General features: G+C 35.0%; 2 protein-coding genes across 2 annotated transcripts in view; both read left to right on the top strand.

Annotated features, from left to right (window-relative positions):
• The first annotated feature begins 1318 nt into the window (after positions 1 to 1318).
• LOC136841178 (uncharacterized) lies at positions 1319 to 11842 on the top strand. Its single transcript, XM_067108218.1, has 6 exons — positions 1319 to 1333; positions 2192 to 2323; positions 2664 to 2740; positions 10170 to 10299; positions 10706 to 10861; positions 11523 to 11842. The coding sequence occupies exons 1-6, from the start codon at positions 1319 to 1321 to the stop codon at positions 11625 to 11627; spliced, it is 615 nt and encodes a 204-aa protein (XP_066964319.1). The 3' UTR covers positions 11628 to 11842.
• The window catches only part of LOC136840958 (uncharacterized), a 43348-nt gene continuing 32490 nt past the window's right edge, over positions 8778 to 19635 (top strand). Inside the window, exon 1 of the mRNA XM_067107943.1 lies at positions 8778 to 8852. The gene's annotated coding sequence lies outside the window, so the exon portion shown is untranslated. The remainder of the gene's footprint in view (positions 8853 to 19635) is intronic.

Consider the following 19635-nt stretch of genomic DNA (forward strand, 5'->3'; position numbering starts at 1 on the left):
TTTCTGGTGATAGAAATTAATTTCTCGGTATAATGTGGTTCAGATTCCACAATAAACTGTAGGTCCCGTAGCTAGGCAACCAATTGGTTCTTAGCCACGTAAAATAAGTCTAATCCTTCGGGCCAGCCCTAGGAGAGCTGCTAATCAGCTCAGTGGTCTGGTTAAACTAAGGTATACTTTTTTTAACGAAGACAGACCGAATGCCCAATAGGGACTGCGCCAAACAAATTGCCATTGTGTAGAAGGACACACTTCAAGCTCCGCTTTGAGCTATCAATAAACATTCGCCATTCATTTGGATTGTAGTTTGAAAGCTCTAATTCCTTCAGTAAAACAGGAATGTTATGGCAAAACACAAAACCGCTGTCACTTCGAAAGTACTGCAGAAATGTACTTTCTCTGGTTCGAAAGTATGATACCTTCACCCCTTGTTCAAGTAGGTTTTTCTCGTTCAGTCTTAATGATAGTATTTCTGAAGCTTTTTTTGATAGGCCCAAATCACGTGCTAAATCATTCAACTCGTGCTGATCAAATCCCCTACGAACTGGATCCTCGTGAATGTCAAAACCCGCATCATTGCTGTCACTGCGTTCTTCAACATCACTCAGATCTTCTAGAGAAGGTAGTTGTTCGAAAAAACAATTTCAGCTGAAAGAGGCATTGGTCTTATAGCTGACGGTATATTAGGATATTCTATTTTACTTTTATTTTTCTTGTTAAATCCTGATGTTTTCACTGAACAAAAGTAACAGTCTGTGGAATGATCTTTTGCTCTCGCCAAACCATGGGGATACCAGATGGCATCTTTTCACGTGTTCTTTGGTCCACATCCGTAAACTCTCGACACACTGCTTGCACACTTTGTGAGCAAAAATGGCTTTTCTTCATCACCGAGTTTCACTTTAAAATATGCGAAATATGCTTGTTTGACAAATACGCTGATGTTTGCCCTCTGACTTGGAATGGTGAAACTACCACATATATTAGCAGAAAGAGTCAGGGTTGTTTAATTTACAATGAGACGTAGCAGGAGCAGACATGATCTGAAACATAAGAAATATATACCTATGTAAATAAAACACTAGGCTGGAATAGTTACAACCTTAAAACCAAAAAAAAAAGCATTAAATGAAATAGAAATTACAATGGTATGTTGTTACAAGGTTAACAGAAAAGCCATAACAAATCCTCCTAATTCCTTCTATCCTAGCTTTCTGTTTGCAGATATTGATAGTACTGACCTATTGGGAGCTACACACACCTCTCACCGCACGGTCTCAATTTTTTTTTTTTTTTTTTTTTTTAGCTGATAGGTAAGATGGGTGAAAGAAGAGTGAGGGCAGTTACTAGCTAACCATGGTAGGGAATAGTTTAGAAAGTGAAATATTAGTAAGAGTAATGTCAGTGTGGTTTATCCACAATTTTATTTTGGTATGGGTACAATTTTTCTAATATTAACATAATACAATAATAATTTTACATTATAACAACATGGGTAAATGTACATATTGCATATTTTGAATTTTATTTCTTATTAGTATAATCATATTTAAAACATAAAATAAAATAAAAAAATTAGGTCTCAATTGTGACTGCACAAACATGTTGCCACATAGCTCTAGATGAGTCAAATCGTTATCAGCTGGCAAGTTTCACTACAGCTAACCAGCGGAATTTTGCTTATCCGGTAGGTAAGCTGTTTAGAAAAAACTTGACGTGCTAGAAAAAAACTAACTACAGATTTGGAATCAGCATGCCAATTTTAGTCTAAATAAATGGGAAAAATCCAACTCAAAAAAAATTGTTTTTAAATTGTTCCCCAGTGATAATTTGTTGGATCTACAAGGGCAATCTATGATAAAACGTTTTGCCATAAAATAAACGATAGCCACTATATATTTTTTACTTCACAGCATAATATTTTGGACCTATTTAATGTTCTCATTTCTGTCGAGAAATAAGTAGAATACGAGATTGATAGATTGACAGATAGACAGAAGGATAGCCAGTCAGAAAAAGAGAAAGAGGCGAACTAAAATATTCTCTAAAGTTCCTTGTCTATTCAGAGCCTTCAAGCAAATAAACTAGCGCATTCCTACAAGGACAACAAGATGACGAATTCAGCATCTTCCCAGAATATACCTCAGGAATTCCCCTAATCGCCACTGCGCAATATCGTCTTGTCCTTCAGTCTCAAGATGATTTGATTTTAGCGGAGCTGACGACTCCCACCGATATAAAAGTGGCCATCGGTTCATGTTCTTCGCAGTTCGATCGACGTAGCGCAACTGGTCGCCGACTTCTTCATCAGGTAGTGACAGCTGTAAGTAATACAGAACTAAAGTATATACTGACAGAGTTTTTCATCAATAACTTTGAAGTTACCAAAGTTGACACAGTAATTTTAACTTCAAACCAGGTATCTGCATTCATTACTATATAGATATATATATATATATATATATATATATATATATATATATATATAGGTATCAACTGTGTATATATAATATATATATATATATATATATATATATATATATATATATATATATACATATATATATATATATATATATATATATATATATATATATATATATATATAATATGTTTGTGCGTGTGTTTTTGTGTGTGAATATATTACTTTTTTTTTTACGCAGATCAACATGCTTCGCCGGTCAGCATTTGTGCTCGTAGTAGTGACACTGGTGCTGCATATGGCTTCTGCAAAACGCACGTAAGTTTAGGTTTCTTTTTGTCACTGACTTTTAATTTAGAACCAAGCGAATTTGTGTATTCTGATTTATCAGTATATCTTTCGGTCTTTCTCTAACACGCATCGAAATTGTTTTAAAGTTCAACAATGGCCCACTATTTATGAAGATTATGGGGTGTTTTTTTTTTTTTAAAGAAACTTGTGATCAATTGTACTATTAACAGAGTGGATAACTGCAACTCTGTCGGTCATAATCGACTCAAGACACACATGGAAAGCTGCAAAATATACTAAATAGAGCGGCAACTTTACTGAGCATTTCACACCTCGGGACAAGATTGTTCCTATGATATTTGAGTTGCAGTGGATGCCTATCATAGTTAGAATAACGTTTAAGGTGTTGTTGAGACTCATCAGGCCACCAAGACTGGGCCTCCAACGTACGTAAGAGTGCTGAACAAGATAAGAATGATGCCAACGCAAAACGATCTGCAGATGGTGTTAAGTTATCTGATCCAAGATACCCTTCGAATGCTAGTTTTAGAGCCTTCAAATACGCATCCAAAGCTCTCACAGCTATTATTGGGACGACAGATAATATCAAGTATTTAAAAAAAAGTTCATTCTTTTTTATTTTGTGTTATGATAATGTGGAATTGACAATTGAGTTGGAGTAAGCCGTATGATTATTCATTTACTCTCAGCGGAAGTCAGTCACACAAACATACTAAGTAAGGCAAGGAATTAAAATATAATCGTATTATCCGTTACTGTAATAAAATACTATATAAAGTAAGCCAATCAAATCCTTCTTGTTAGCCTTAGGATAATTTTCTATATCCAGACTTTGAAGTGAAGTTACAAGGAAATTTACAGCCCTTTAACAGTTTTGATTTTGTTCAGCCGCTGCTATTGATGAGAAATACAACTAGTTTTTCCTTGCAAACGATGAAAAATTTATGTGATTCAGATTCTTCCAAATATACTAAATCTTTTGGTTACCTCAGCGTAACAGTTTGTCAGATGGTGTTAGGCAGCTAAGGACTCTATTGTTAAGAGACGGAGCTTGAGCTTCATTGAACGAAAGTTTTGTTCGTTAAGGATTAACTCCATGATTTGCAACTTTGGAGAGGTGGGAGGAGTATATTTTCTTTGTAGGATAAACTGCTTTTTGAAATTGATGAGCAATGATTTAATTGTAATACCCGATTACATTCCCTATTGCTTTAAAATTCAGGAAAGTTTTGTAAATTTTTATAAGTAGATGTCCCCATGATTTATTAATGTATAAAATAGTTGAAAAAATTAGATATCTAATTAGAGGTTCTATATGATTAAGGCTGCAATTGGTCGTTTTTTTATTCGAAGTCAAACTTTACTTTATAGTAAACTTGGCAGTGATAATTTTCCTATAAATGCAGCGGTTCTATGAACTAAATGTCAAATTTCCTATATCCATGGACCAGATAAATCCTTTTTACATTACGCTTGAAACTTGGCTCCCGAGAATTGGAAGAGAACTAGATTAGCACAAAATTTTGCTTTAGTTCTGATTTTGATGATTTAAACAGTATCTGGAAATGCAGGGTGGAAACCAAGCAAAATCATTGCTTGTTTCAAGAAACTGGTAATCCAACTGGCATCCATTAGGGCCGTAGTGCCGTCGGTGAACCTCATGCGGTGCACTGTAGGCATACTTAAGGTTATTTGAAGTATCCCTTCGGTCCCTAGCTGTAACCCCTTTAATCCTTATGCGTTGGAAGCTTATGTTCAAGTCAATGGGCCCTCTAGGCTTGTTTCATATAAACAGGTGATATCTTCTGAATAATGATGATAATTTGCAAAAAATAGAAAAAAACACACACACACACACACACTCCACACATATATATATATATATATATATATATATATATATATATATATATATATATATATATATTATATATATATATATATATATATATATATATATATATATAGCTTTCTCTTGAATAGCCTTGTATCCAAAGAAGTGTTCTATTATTGTGCAGTAGTCTGTTAATGGTAGTATCTGGAGAAATTGAAATTAAAATGTTGCTGTTGCTTTGTCAAAAGATTTTTTCAAAGTTTTTGCTAAATATTTTGGTTCTTAAAACGTGACGATTACAAAACGCATTATCGTAAGTTTTCAAGGACAGGACGTACTGTCACTGGTCAATTTTCATAAAGAATTTGTTCCGAATGTGTACTTTAATAGAGGAATCTTGTATGTAACAATCTTCATAGTTACAGTTCTTAAAACGTGAAGAATTTACTTGGATATTGCTGTGAGTTTAAAGATTTTGTAACTTGAATGAGAATTTATAATAAAATCTTTCATCTTTCATAAAATTTAAGGTGAAATTTTTTGAGATTACATTACTAATTTTAAAAATGCATTTTAGTGCCTGAATAATTTAGTTGATAAAAAATTGATGGAAAAAAAGTTCCTTAGCACACAAAGTTATGCTCAAGTGAAAAGATGGTTTATATTACACAAAGGTTTTTATTTTGGTAATGAACTTGTATGCCATAAGCTGCCATTGTTCCGTTTATTTTGTGCCATTTTAATTCTCGGCTCAAATTTATTCCCATGAAATATCCTTGCTGAAAACGGGGAGGTTAATCATTTTATTCAAATTAAGTGATGAAAGCCTAAATCTGTCATTGCACCCATATGAACATCAAAGAATAATCAGTTGCACATTTAAGTCAAAACTTCCGAAAAGTGAGAAATTTTGTTGTAGGCAGCTGTAGAAAGCAAGTTAAAATCATTCAAGTGCCTATGAACTGTACATGTACGATAAACCTGGATCATAGTAAGAGATCTTGTGAAAATTCAGTAGATAATTACATAGATGCCACTTAAGTTCATCACTGACCACACAAAGTTCCACAATGTCTTGTAAAACAAATGTGGCAAAATTTACTATATAGCAGAAACATTATGCCACAGTTTGTTTGCCAGAAACACGCAACGAAATTATAGGCTACTGTTAAGCAAATGTATGCTACCCAATGCCAAGCAGTGGAAACTTGGTGTTGTGTGATTCAGTGTGTCTTGGAAACAATTTTGAGAAATTAGTAGGCAATGCAAAATACCCATAAATACCCAACTATGCCAATGCCCTATTTTCATATTTTCAGCTGCACAGTAATGCTATTACTTGGCATGATTGATTTGACTGATAACTGGTGAAGTAGTTTAGGGGGTTAAAAAGAAGCGACTCTTTGGTCTCCAAGACTGTGGATATGCTGTTCAGTAATAAGAGGACAATGGTCTTTGCTCCAGCAACTGCAATTTAGTTTGACTGCAGGTTTACTGGAAGTACAGCACTTTCGTTAATGAACAATTTGGTCACTGTTAATTACATATTCTTGCCTGAGCATTTGCAATGCAGAGCTTCATTGTACTCATGAAGCTGAAGTTCAAACCGTGCTAAGCTGTCAAAGTAAGTAAGCAAAGACCAAATAACAATTACAGCAGCTTCAGTTATCTACTTGCCTTGCAACTTCATTACGGAAAGAAAGGGTATAACAGACTAAAAGTACAAAAGCTACATTCATCTTGATGGTTGAACACTAACTGACATAGAGATTAAAGAATTTGAGCTCAATAAAAAAGCAGATACTTGAGACAATCTTCAGTACTTAGTTATGCTACAAATTTACTTGCTTAAAGCACAACTACCGTTCAGTCTCTAGCTATTGATGTCTTGGTTATACATGACCTTACAGGGTATGTACAGGGTGTTTCGAAATTAGAGCCCCCCCTCTACAACATAAACTAAAATTGATATGGACAAAAACAAAAGTAATTCAGAACAGGTATTTATTTAAGTTTCTCTCTGGTATTTAATATTTTGTGTGGCCTCCATCTGCCTGTACCACAGCCTGCATTCTTGAGGGTATGATTTCAGCATATCACAAAAAAGCTGACACTCAAACTCCATTTCCCTGAGCACTTCGGTCACCTCTCTTTGCAGGTCGTCGAGGCTTGGCATACCATCATAGTTCACTGTGCGTGCTTCAACACGATCCTTTAAGATACTACCAATGTTTTTTCACACATTACGGTCAGGAGAGCTACCTGGAAATTCACTTGACGAGAAGCAATCGATACCACTGTTTCGAACCAGCTCCTGTGTCTGAAGAGCCTTGAAACATGGTGCCTTATCATGTAAAAATGTGACTTCTTCAACAGATAACACATTTTCAGGATCTTTGAGGAAAGGAAATACTTCACCAGTAAGCACAGTATCTCTGAAGTATTCGCCATTCTATGACTGTCCTTTTTCTTTGATGATCCACATTAACCGTTTGGCTGTGAAACAGAAAAAAATTCCCAAACATTCAGGAAATTTCACAACTTGGCGACAGTGCACGTCATTGCTGATATCATCCAACTTTGCACCCCAAATGATGTCATTTTTATGATTTGGCTTCCTGACTGTATAAATGAAGAATTCATCTGATGCAGCAACATGGAGAAAGTCAGCTTCATCCTATTCTTTAAGAGATGAACCACAAAACCATGCACGGTCTTCTCTCTGTTGCTGAGTGATGTTGGGCTTGCTGATAACATGAAATGGCTTCATATCAGATTTTTCAACTCACGATATACAGCACTATAATTTCTCTTCTTTCCCTTTTTTTGTTTCTAGTTCAAGTGCCAATTTACATAAAGACTTTCTTGGTCTACCCACTGCCTCAGCTATGATGTCTTTTGACTCCTGAAGGACTTCAGGCCTTCAAACTTCTCACTCTTTTTATGATGACAGTCATATGGATTTTGTTCCAGTTTCTTTTAACAAAGGATTCATCTCTTTTAATGTATTTAGCTATCCAGGAACGTGAAATGAAGGATGCGCCAGCATCCCTGGCCTCTCTGAAGGTTATAGACCAGGATTCAGTCAATCCATCTGATTTCCTCAGAGTCGTTAGCCATGGCTGTATCTAACTCCGTCACTCAGTCTGAAAATACAAGAAATGCAAAATGAAAAATAGCTTAATAGAAACTTAAAATAATGTGCCGGAGATAACCTATAGCAGAAAACTTCATAACTTTCTATTTGTTCTGTGGAGAGGGGGCTCTAATTTCAGAAACACCCGGTATTATTAAGACAAAGTGTAGATACAGGCAAGATTTATGATGAACATAAATTAACATATATCACCCCTATTTTCAAAAGTGGATCAAGACTAGAGGCCAGTAATTATAGGCCTGTGAGTCTAACATCACATATTATGAAAGTGTATGAAAGGGTAATGAAGAAAAATATAATGAAACATTTGTTCTGTGGAAGAGGGGGGGGGGCTCTAATTTCGAAACACCCGGTATATAAAATTTTTCTGTTAGAAGCGATGTGACCATTATTTCCTTCCTTTTCTTTTTAAGGAACTTTTTTATTGTCAAAGCAGACAGGCACATTGGCACCTTCAAGTATCTTTTTATTTGGATATTTGGCAACAGTTAGTAAAATCGTCTAGACTTTCACTTGGTATTAGTTTTCTTGATCTTTCCGTGATGTACTTTTGTTATTCTGTATTTTCCTTTCTTACACTTCGACTGTTTTAACCCTTTCTTCCTTTACACACGAGTGCTTTTCATCAATAACTTAATAAATCAGAAGAAAAATAACAAGATAAAGAACCTGTAGATGAAATTTCCCGTGGGTAATCAAGAAAGAAAAGGGAGCCACTTTTCCTAAAATTCGCGCTAATATTTCCTTCTATTGTTAATCCACAATGGCTATTGTGAAAGTAGGAAAACGGCAGAGTGTAAACGTTTTATTTTACTTTGTCCGATATGTATGAGGCATAATTGCGAATGAGTTCTCGGTGTTATGTAAATTATTAGCAACCATTAATTTACAAATACAGGTGACTCCCCTTATTGTTCATTAACACTGAGCGAATTTTGAATGGCTGTGTGACGTCAAGAAATGCTTGCTCTTTATTGGTCGCTTATCTTGAGCGATATTGAGGTGGCAAGTGTATATATATAAGAGGAGATACTTGCCTTCATCAATCGTGCAAATTTCATAAGGTGATAATATTGTATCTGCCGTAGCACACCTCTCTCGCGAACCTTTCCGTCAAACTTGTTGTTGTAAGTAACTTTTGTGGTAATGATATAGAATAATTTTTCATGCATATACCTTCTAAAAAAAGTACATATTCTAATTTGACTTAGTTGTCACTATATTTGAAAATCATCAGTTTACATATAAATACTTTCCAGCTAAAGTTAGCCATATTTTGCCATTAACTTCCTCAAAACAGAAATTATACACACGAACATTCCTATTTAAATGAAACATATGACAACATAAATTCACACGCTCCTGCCAGTAGTGCTATGCTTTATACCAATGGAACCTAATATCTAACTCAATGGTTTCTTAGCAGCCATGCCATAAACTTAAGCAAGAAATAAGGTAACCAGAAAGAAAATTATTGGACAAAATCTTGGTTTCATTGATAAATGTATAAAAAAACTTCGTTCCATGTCCTGACTACCTAACACAAGTAATTGCTATTTGTTATTACCAGGTCACAATGTTAAGTCACCTGTCTACCTGTCTACTCATAGCCGTGTCGTTACTGTCTCATATGTCTACGGCCAAACGGACGTAAGTTTGCATTCCTCATCTGTCAATGATTCCTCAACACGAACGGGTTGAATTAAGAAAACTTACACCAGTTCTCTGTAAAACTGATTGTGCTGCTTGAAGAGCCGCATTAGTTCATTTTCATGCTGGTTAACAGATATGATGAATCAGTGGAATCAAATAGCAAGTAAAGGAACTCAGCCTCAGTCTCGTAAATTTATAATCAATTCCTTCGAAGATGAGAATGTTTGGTGTATCTGATCATAGAGTTAGCACTGCCTGGTCTTTTGCACGACTGCCCCGTGGCCTCAGTTAGAATATACTGTATTTAGAATACACTTATTAAGAGATCATCAGAATTCCATGAATCTGGAGAGCACTGTAGAGAAAAAATCACCTTTTTAGTTTTCTGTAAAAGAAAACTATTGAGATGGCTTTGTCTGTCCGTCCGCACTTTCTCTGTCCGCACTTTTTTCTGTCCGCACTTTTCCTGTCCGACCTCAGATCTAAAAACTTCTGAGGCTAGAGGGCTGCAAATTGGTATGTTGATCATCCACCCTCCAATCATCAAACATACCAAATGCAACCCTCTAGCCTCAGTAGTTCTTTATTTTGTTTAAGGTTAAAGTTAGCCGTGATCGTGCGTCTGGCAACGCTATAGGACAGGCCACCACCGGGCGTGTCTGAAAGTTTCATGGGCCGCGGCTCATGCAGCATTATACGCTGTACAAAAAACTAGATTGCGTTTAAGAGACTTTGGCGCAATTTTTACTTTTTTGTTCTTTACCTGATTATCTTCTTTCATTTCTATTTAGCTGCTTCACGAGTCTGCGTCTGAAAACCAACAGTGGTTTTGTGGAAAAAGACATCCCAGACTTCGAGATTTCTTCCTTCCTCGGCATTTGCTCCAAGGCCAAGAAGGACTGCCCGGGTAGACTGCTCGAGGTGAGAGACAGCCGCGATTATTTTCTGTTTTCATTTACCAGTGCATTTTAAAAAGGAGTTCTGTCCTATGGAGTACCAGATAGATGCTCACTTTCGATCCTTCTCATAAAGCAGCGTTGCCAGGTTTACACCACATTTAATTTTGTCCTTTAAAAGATTTTGTTCCCTCGTTCATTTCTGAAAACCTGTATGACCATTTATTGATTTCGTACTTCGACTAACATTTGTCATTTGCTGTGAAATTGAAATGGCAGTTATTGAATTATTTACAATGCGAATGTTTTTGTGAACACTCACCCCATAAAACTGAAGTTAATTATGGTATTCAAATGAATGCAGTAACGATGTTACCATGTTTGCAAAAAGGTGCACGAGTTCATAAACATTTTTCTCTTCTCCCTGAAAGCACGTCAGAAATATCTTTGGTCCAGACGTGAACCCGATGGCTGGTAGCACTGCTCGGAACATGTGCAAACTCTTCGACAGGGAAATCCTGCCCACTGATGACCCGGATGTTGACGTCTTCTATAAAGTGAGCAACTGTGGGAACGAAGGATACATGGTAAGACGCGTTTCTTGGCTAGTTGTGATTTTAAATCGTTTAAATGAAGAGCAAGCAAGGGGGAACATTCACGTAAGCGAAGAGATTAAATAAGAGAGATCAAATAAATTATCAAGATCTCTTGTGGAGGTGTCACGAGAGACGTTTTCTGGCATCTTTGAGCAACAGCATTTTGTCTCCGACCTTAGTTCCAAGTAGCCAGTGATTTTAGTGTATTGGTTACAAAATTGCAGTACCCGTTATCGTGTTTGGTGTTTGCGTAACTTCATGTAAAAGAGCATTTGCGATTGCACTTCTGAGCTTGTGCACGAAATAGATTGGCTTTTTGGTGAGAGGTACAGAGACAAAACGTTATTCGGGTGTCACTTTCTCTTCCCCTTCCCGCAAAACACTTTTGTAATATGATAATATTATGAATGTAGGTTTCTATAACTGTCGTAGTCTTTTAGAAGAATAAAACCTCTTATCAAGGTGGACATTATTGCAAAGCTAGCACTTTCGTTATAGATTTTAACAAAATTATAGGAAAATTATGATTACGACCTCATCCCCTTCACAGGTAGCAGCAACATAGGAATGTACTAATGTAAGGTTTTTCATTCGCGTTATTCGTGAATAATTAATATGGAAACGTTAAAAATGAAACCTTGTTATTTTCCAGGGCATAGGGAAACTTTGCTGCTTCAAGTGCAACGCCGGACCGTACACTTTCTTCCACCCCATCGATAACTGCGCCCCAACTGCCAGGCCTCCTTGGTGTCTCTAAGGGTTGAAGGGCTTTTCTTTCCAGTTGAAATTTGTAGGAACATGAATTGGAAAACAGTATAGAAAAACTCAATTTTGTCTTATATAAAAAATGAGTTTAAGTTGTTCTTGACTATTTAAGCACAGTACGAGTACTGTACATAGCTCTGGTGGGCAAGTTGTTCAATTGAGCCCACGAGCAGAATGTGAGAACTTAGTAATAAAATTGTGTGCACACCGCATTTTTTGCTCACCTGGGTGATGAAAATGAAAAGTGGGCATTTTTACTTGTTGCCCATATTCACAGCGCAAGAATCAACATCATAAAAAGAAAAATGAATGCGAGATCATGGGCAATAATATACAATAAAACTATTAGGAAATAATAAGTCCTTTCTTCTTCATTGAATATTCATAATGTTTGTTGCCCCTAAGGACACCGAAAAGGTATCACTCTCGTGCGCTCGTTCGCTTAGATAAGAAATCTTTTACCTTGGATCTTGCAAGAATTCTGACTGGGAACGATATATTGTTAATAGTAACATGCACACGTATTAAATCAGAAGCTGGATTAAGCACCAAAATTAGTGTAAGTAATAAAAAATTTTTAGACTATGAAATGAGTTGTTATATTCTCTCTCTCTCTCTCTCTCTCTCTCTCTCTCTCTCTCTCTCTCTCTCTCTCTCTCTCTCTCTCTCTCTCTGTATGTATATATGTGTGTGTGTGGGAGTGTGTGTGTATATGTATATATGTATATATAACATATACATATACATATATATATATATATATATATATATATATATATATATATATATATATATATATATATATATATATATATATATATATATATAAATGCATGGGATCATTTAAATGACTAACCTGCAATTGAAACCTTCAATTGAAACACTTGATATTGCAGCCTAATATTGCAATATCATGAAAGAGAAAAAATGATTATTGTAAAAGAATAAACCTGGTTGCATTAAAATGAAATAATTCTGAATGCAGCGAATAATCGTTGTTGGAAGACTGTTGCAACGAGAACCTTCGTCCAATCGTAAAATAAAAACCAAGTAAAAAATGAGCCGAAGTTAATCGGCGCAATCGTGTTTTCTGTACAGCGTATAATGCTGTATGAAACTATCGATATGCTGCAGTATACTCTCAACCACGATCGGGCCGGCTCAGTTGCTCCCCAGATGCGGTCAAGTAAAGATCCGTCGGTGGCTGGCACCGCTAGCGGTGCTAGTAGCACGATCCATAGCTAACCTTAACCTTAAATAAAATAAGAAAAACTACTGAGGCTGAGGGCTGCAATTTGGTATGTTTGATGATTGGAGGGTGGATGATCAACATACCAATTTGCAGCCCTCTCGCCGCAGTAGTTTTTAAGATCTGAGGGCGGACGGACAGACAAAGCCATCTCAACAGTTTTCAATTACAGAAAACTAAACTTTAAACATTCACTCGAGTCTCATGGACTAAATCACAGATTTGTTTTCGCCAGCGTGCCCCAAGCCGAATGCCGAATTTTATTCCGGCTTGGTAAGCAAGTTTTCCTCGACCCAGTAATTTAATTGGCTGATGTAGCACATCCCGATTCCGAGTGTCTAGGATTTGAGCTGCATTTCAAGATTCTGCGCATATAGAACGTATTTAGAACGTGATTAGACCTAACCTTAACTTCCATCATAAATGCTTATTGCAACTCCGCCCTTTCTCTCTCTCTCTCTCTCAGCCATCTATATATAACAAAAAGAAGCAAAGGGAAATTAAGGCGATGATAACAAGGATAAAATGTTCTTAAGGTCAGCGAACACATTAGACCCAAATAATTGCAAAAGCAATTATTTAGGCATATTCTGTGTCAAAGGTTCTTTTCACAGAACATTCCTTCAGATTTCATGAAAATGATATTCGTCTCCAATTTTAAAATGTATCTGGACAATGTCCTTTCATTATAAGAGAGTTCCACTCCTTCAATGCCCAGATGTCCATTTCCTGTCCGTATTTATACAGACATACACAGACACAGGAGCTAGTTCGAAACAGTGGTATCGATTTCTTCTTGTCAAGTGAATTTCCAGGTAGCTCTCCTGACCTTAATGTGTGTGAAAACATTGGTAGTATCTTAAAGGATCGTGTTGAAGCACGCACAGTGAACTATGATGGTATGCCAAGCCTCGACGACCTGCAAAGAGAGGTGACCGAAGTGCTCAGGGAAATGGAGTTTGAGTGCCAGCTTTTTTGTGATTTGCTGAAATCATACCCCTCAAGAATGCAGGCTGTGGTACAGGCAGATGGAGGCCACACAAAATATTAAATACTCAGAGAGAAACTTTGCTTTGCTTACTTACTTGACAGCTTAGCACGGTTTGAACTTCAGCTTCATGAGTACAATGAAACTCTCCATTGCAAATGCTCAGGCAAGAATATGTAATTAACAGTGACCAAATTGTTCATTAACGAAAGTGCTGTACTTCCAGTTAGCCTGCAATCAAACTAAATTACAGTTGCTGGAGCAAAGACCATTGTCCTCTTATTACTGAACAGTATATCCACAGTCTTGGAGACCAAAGAGTCGCTTCTTTTTAACCCCCTAAACTACTTCACCAGTTATCAGTCAAATCAATCATGTCAAGTATAGCATATAAGTCTAGCATTACTGTGCAGCTGAAAATATGAAAATAGGGCATTGGCATAGTTGGGTATTTATGGGTATTTTGCATTGCCTACTAATTTCTCAAAATTGTTTCCAAGACACACTGAATCACACAACACCAAGTTTCCACTGCTTGGCATTGGGTAGCATACAGGTGCTTAACAGTAGCCTATAATTTCGTTGCCTGTTTCTGGCAAACAAACTGTGGCATAATGTTTCTGCTATATAGTAAATTTTGCCACATTTGTTTTACAAGACATTGTGGAACTTTGTGTGGTCAGTGATGAACTTATGTGGTATCTATGTAATTATCTACTGAATTTTCACCAGATTTCTTACTATGATCCAGGTTTATCCTACATGTACAGTTTTTTTTTCTTAGCTGATAGGTAAGATGGGTGAAAGAAGAGTGAGGGCAGTTAGCTAGCTAACCGTGGTAGGGAATAGTTTAGAAAGTGAAATATTAGTAAGAGTAATGTCAAATCCACAATTTTATTTAGGTAAGGGTACAATATTTCTAATATTAACATAATACAATAATAATCTTACATTATAACAACATGGTGAATTGTACATATTGCATATTTTGAGTTTTACTTCTTATTAGTATAATCATATTTAAAACATAAAATAAAATAAAAAAATAAGTTCCAATTTCCTCATTTTAACCTTGATGTTAATTATCATAATGATTTTGCATGATACCTATATAGTAAATTCTAAATATTACTCTTTCACAAGGCATTTCTTAATAACATAATGGTTGAGGTTCATCACGATGAATATATGAAGATACTCTTCTCCACCAGCTGTGGTCTGTGTTGTTTGGGTGGTTTCTCTCTTCTGCTACGGATTCTTCAGTTAATTCACTGTTGTATTGATCTAGTTTGCTCCATATGTTTGTTGCCAGTCTGTATAATCTTTGATTAATATGTTGGTTGCCAGTCTGTATAATCTTTGATTAATATGTTGGTTGCCAGTCTGTATAATCTTTGATTAATTGGTTCTGATTTGTATTTTTTGTGTATTTGTTCTATATTCAGATCGTCATCTTCTTGATTGTTTCTTACTGCGGACCTTAGTACCTTATTTTGGAATTTTTGTAATGCACTTATATTGGAAGTCGATGCTAAACACGTGGGTATTGGTGGATATTCCGTTATTGGTGTGATTAGGCTTTTGTGTTCATATTCCTAAATCGTTTTAGCTTTGTATTTTGTGTTCTTGCTATTCGTAGCCTTTCTCTCACGTGTCTTGATATTCCTCTTTGTCCAAACTGCATTCCTAGTATTCTTGTGCTTTTAGTAAAATTCATCGGTTGTTGGTCTAACATTATTTGTGCAGGTTTGTAAGCAGACACTGATACTAGTTGGAATTTAGATTTATTTGTCTTTATCTTCCACTTCTTTTCAAACTGATTTATTCTTTCAATTTGGTTCATTGTTTTTGTGCTACTTGTCTTTTCAAAGTTGGATCCCTTCTTCGAGTGCGTTTTTTCTGGGTGTATAATTATTTGAGTTATATCATCTGCAAACAGACATCAGTACAGTACTCTGGTGGTGAAGTCATATCTGATGTATATAATATGGATAGTTTTGGACTGAGTACAGATCCTTGTGGGACTCCACTTAGTAACGGGAATGGATTCCCTATGTAGTTTTGTGACTTGATTGCTGCTGTTCGATCTTTGATGAAGTTGCATAGTATTTTTTCAAAAATGTCTGGAAGGTTGAGATGTAATATTTTGTATTGAAGTCCTTGTATCCATACTTTGTCAAATGCCTTGGTTATATCTCTACATACTAGGTTACATAGGTACCTTCTTTGTGATAGTGCAATACTCTCATATATTGTTGCTATTGCAATCTGGGTTCCTCTTCCTTTTCTAAATCCATATTGATTATTATTGTGTAGCTGATTACCTTCTAGGAACAACACTAATCTGTTGTTAATTATTTTTTCAAATATTTTGCCAGGTATTTCTAGTAATGATATTGGTCTCTAATTCTCTACCTGACTAGTATCTTTTCCTGGTTTGGGTATCAAAATCATCATCGCATTCTTGAATATAATTGGAAAATATCCCATTGAGGGAGCCCAGTTGTATATTTCTCTTAATTTTTCGAATGCAATGCCTGGTAAATTTTGAATTATGACCTTGTTAATTCCACTCTTTACTGGTCTTTGTGTTTAAAATTTTTAATTATTATTTTGATTTCCCATAACTCTATTTTCCTTGTTAATGGACAGTCTTCATTGAGTCTGCTAGTATCAGCTGCATAATGCGGATTTGTTCTGTTTCTATGTTGTTCAATGAATTCATTGACTATTGTCTCATGTTGGTTGTCGAAATTTTGGTTATCCTCCTGCGTTATCTGGAATATTTCCTTCCAGTAGGTCTTGTGCAGTACTTCCTTCTCTGTCATCATATATTTTCTCATTCCCTTTATGTATGGCAAGTATTAGTTTTGCTTCCCATCAGTCTTGGAACAGGGTTCCAAAATTGTTTTGGGTTATTGTACTGTATTTCTGTGTTTTTTATTAGGTCTGCCCAATTTTGATGATAAAATCTTGAGTTTTCTTGTACTACCTGTTCTTGTAATGACACATATCTTTTCATTAATATGTTGTTCCACCCTGTTATAAGTACTGCGTTTTGGATGTTGTTGTAGTGCCATCGTATCAATTTTCAACTTATCACTACTAACAGGATGTGGAAGTGTGGTGTATTTAGTTATGGGTATATGATTTTTTATTGCTTCCTCTATATTTCTGTACCATTCTTCAAGCTCACCATCTACTATTTCTTTGTTATTTCTATTTCATTTGAATTTATTGTTGGTTGTTTTCTCATTTTTCCTTCTATTTCATTTTTGAAGTTTTCCCAACTTGCTCTTTTTATATTTGGTATTTCTAAGGATGGAAACATTATTGGATTGGTTGAGAATGTAATTACCATTGGTATATGATCGGAGGAGGTTGCTGGTCCTCTTGTAACAAAGTATTAAGGTGAATTTTGTTATTTCCCAATATTATATATGGCTTTCCTTTTCTGTTATTTAAGTACAAGGTATCGAAATGAGTCCTAAGTGCATACTATGATATACTTTTTATTTATTAATATGACTATTTCTTGTCCTATGTAATTAGATTGCGTATATCCAAATAGTTGGTGTATGGCATTTAGATCCGCAATGAGGTAGGTTGGTTCTCTCCTGTTCATTAACTTCATGACATCCGGAAGTGGGAAATAATGTCTTCTTGGCGGCTTGTAAGCTGTAGCGATCACTATTGGTCTATTGTTAGTTTGAATTTGGACTGCTAAAAGTCGTCTTGAAATCGTCTATTATCTTATGTCTAATATTACTCTTGATTGCTATTGCAGTTCCTGCAAAGGGTTCATCAACAAAAGTTTTGCGTATATGTATTATATCCAAACATTTTCAGAGTTTCATTTCGTTTCATACCATGCTCATTGATTAATATTATGTCAGGGTCTTCTTCTCTATATATATTGTATAATTCAAATTTCTTTGTTTTCCAGGATTTCACGTTGTGCTGAATTATTTTAATTCTTCGTAGAGTTGGGTCCATTCGAGGTACAGTGGTCTAGTAATTTTGTTCTTTTTCTTTCACTTTTCCGTTTTCTGCTGTTATTGGCTACTGGCGTAGTACTTTTTGATGCTGAAGTTGATCCCTGTGGATTTTGTAAAATGAATAACTTGCTTTCTACAGCTGCCTATAATAAAATTTCTCACTTTTCGGAAGTTTTGACTTAAATGTGCAACTGTTTATTCTTTGATGTTCATATGGGTGCAATGTCAGATGTAGGCTTTCATCACTTAATTTGAATAAAGTTATTAACTTCCCGTTTTCAGCAAGGATATTTCATGGGAATAAATTTGAGCAGAGAATTAAAATGGCACAAAGTAGACAGAACAATGGCAGCTTATGGCATACAAGTTCATTACCAAAATAAAACCTTTGTGTAATATAAACCATCTTTTCACTTAAGCATAAGTTTGTGTGCTAAGGAACTTTTTTTCCACCAATTTTTTATCAACTAAATCATTCAGGTACTAAAATGCATTTTTAAAATTAGTCATGTAATCTCCAAAAATTTCACCTTAAATTTTATGAAAGATTTTATTATAAATTCCGCATTCAAGTTACAAAATCTTTAAACTCACAGCAATATCCAAGTAAATTCTTCACGTTTTAAGAACTGTAACTATGACCATTGTTATATGCAAGATTCCTCTATTAAAGTACACATTTGGAACAAACTCTTTATGAAAACTGACCAGTGACAGTACGTCCTGTCCTTGAAAACTTACGACAGTGCGTTTTGTAATCGTCACGTTTTAAAAACCAAAATATTTAGCAAAAACTTTAAAAAATCTTTTGTAAAAAGCAATAGTAATATTTTAATTTCAATTTCTCCAGATACTACCATTAACAGATTACTGCACAATAATAGAACACTTCTTTGGATAAGAAAGCTATTCAAGAAAGCTATATATATATATATATATATATATATATATATATATATATATATATATATATATATATATATATATATATATATGTATATATATATATAATATATATATATATATATATATATATATATATATATATATATATATATACACATATGAATGTATATATATATATATATATATATATATATATATATATATATATATATATATATATATATATATAAATAAATATATATATATATATATATAACATATATATATATATATATATATATATATATATATATATATATATATATATATATATAACAACAAGCAGGAGTCCAAAGACGACAGTCAACAAAACAGTTGCATATTTATTGAAAGAAACGTTTCGTGTTACTTAAACACATCATCAGTCTGTAAAATTGAAAAATACATATTAATTCTCTAATTCAAAATAAAGCTAAATTAAAAACAGCAGTTACATTCTTTAAAAATACAAAATATATAAAAAGTAAAAAGCAAGCAGATTTTTTTCTAAGTCTACCTGATCAAAAAGGGAAAGACGTTGTGAGACCACAAGCTCACGCATGCCCAGAGTACACTTAGGCCAAGTGCAGAGGAGAAGAGACACGTTGGAGTTTAGAAGAGTGCATGACGTTTAATAAACAAAGACTCAAGGGTCGTTCAGTAAGCCGATTGTTTGGTAGTTCCCCAGGATGGAAAAATGTTTTTATCAATATTAACCTTGCATTTAACGGCATGATTTCTAATACTAGAAAATTCAGGATCAGTTATTCGTGAGCCAGTTCTGTAGCTCAAGCCTAAGTGGCTGTAATAATAACGGACCTGCAACATTCTCTTTGATGAG

The sequence above is a fragment of the Macrobrachium rosenbergii genome, chromosome 8, assembly GCF_040412425.1.
Source record: "Macrobrachium rosenbergii isolate ZJJX-2024 chromosome 8, ASM4041242v1, whole genome shotgun sequence".
Lineage (NCBI taxonomy): Eukaryota > Metazoa > Arthropoda > Malacostraca > Decapoda > Palaemonidae > Macrobrachium > Macrobrachium rosenbergii.

Bases quoted from the DNA above. Each gene is read 5' to 3' on its own strand.
- LOC136841178 (XM_067108218.1), top strand. The intron at 2,741-10,169 runs GTAAGTTTAGGT...ATTTCTATTTAG, and splicing joins ATGGCTTCTGCAAAACGCAC to CTGCTTCACGAGTCTGCGTC. The intron at 10,300-10,705 runs GTGAGAGACAGC...TCTCCCTGAAAG, and splicing joins GCCCGGGTAGACTGCTCGAG to CACGTCAGAAATATCTTTGG.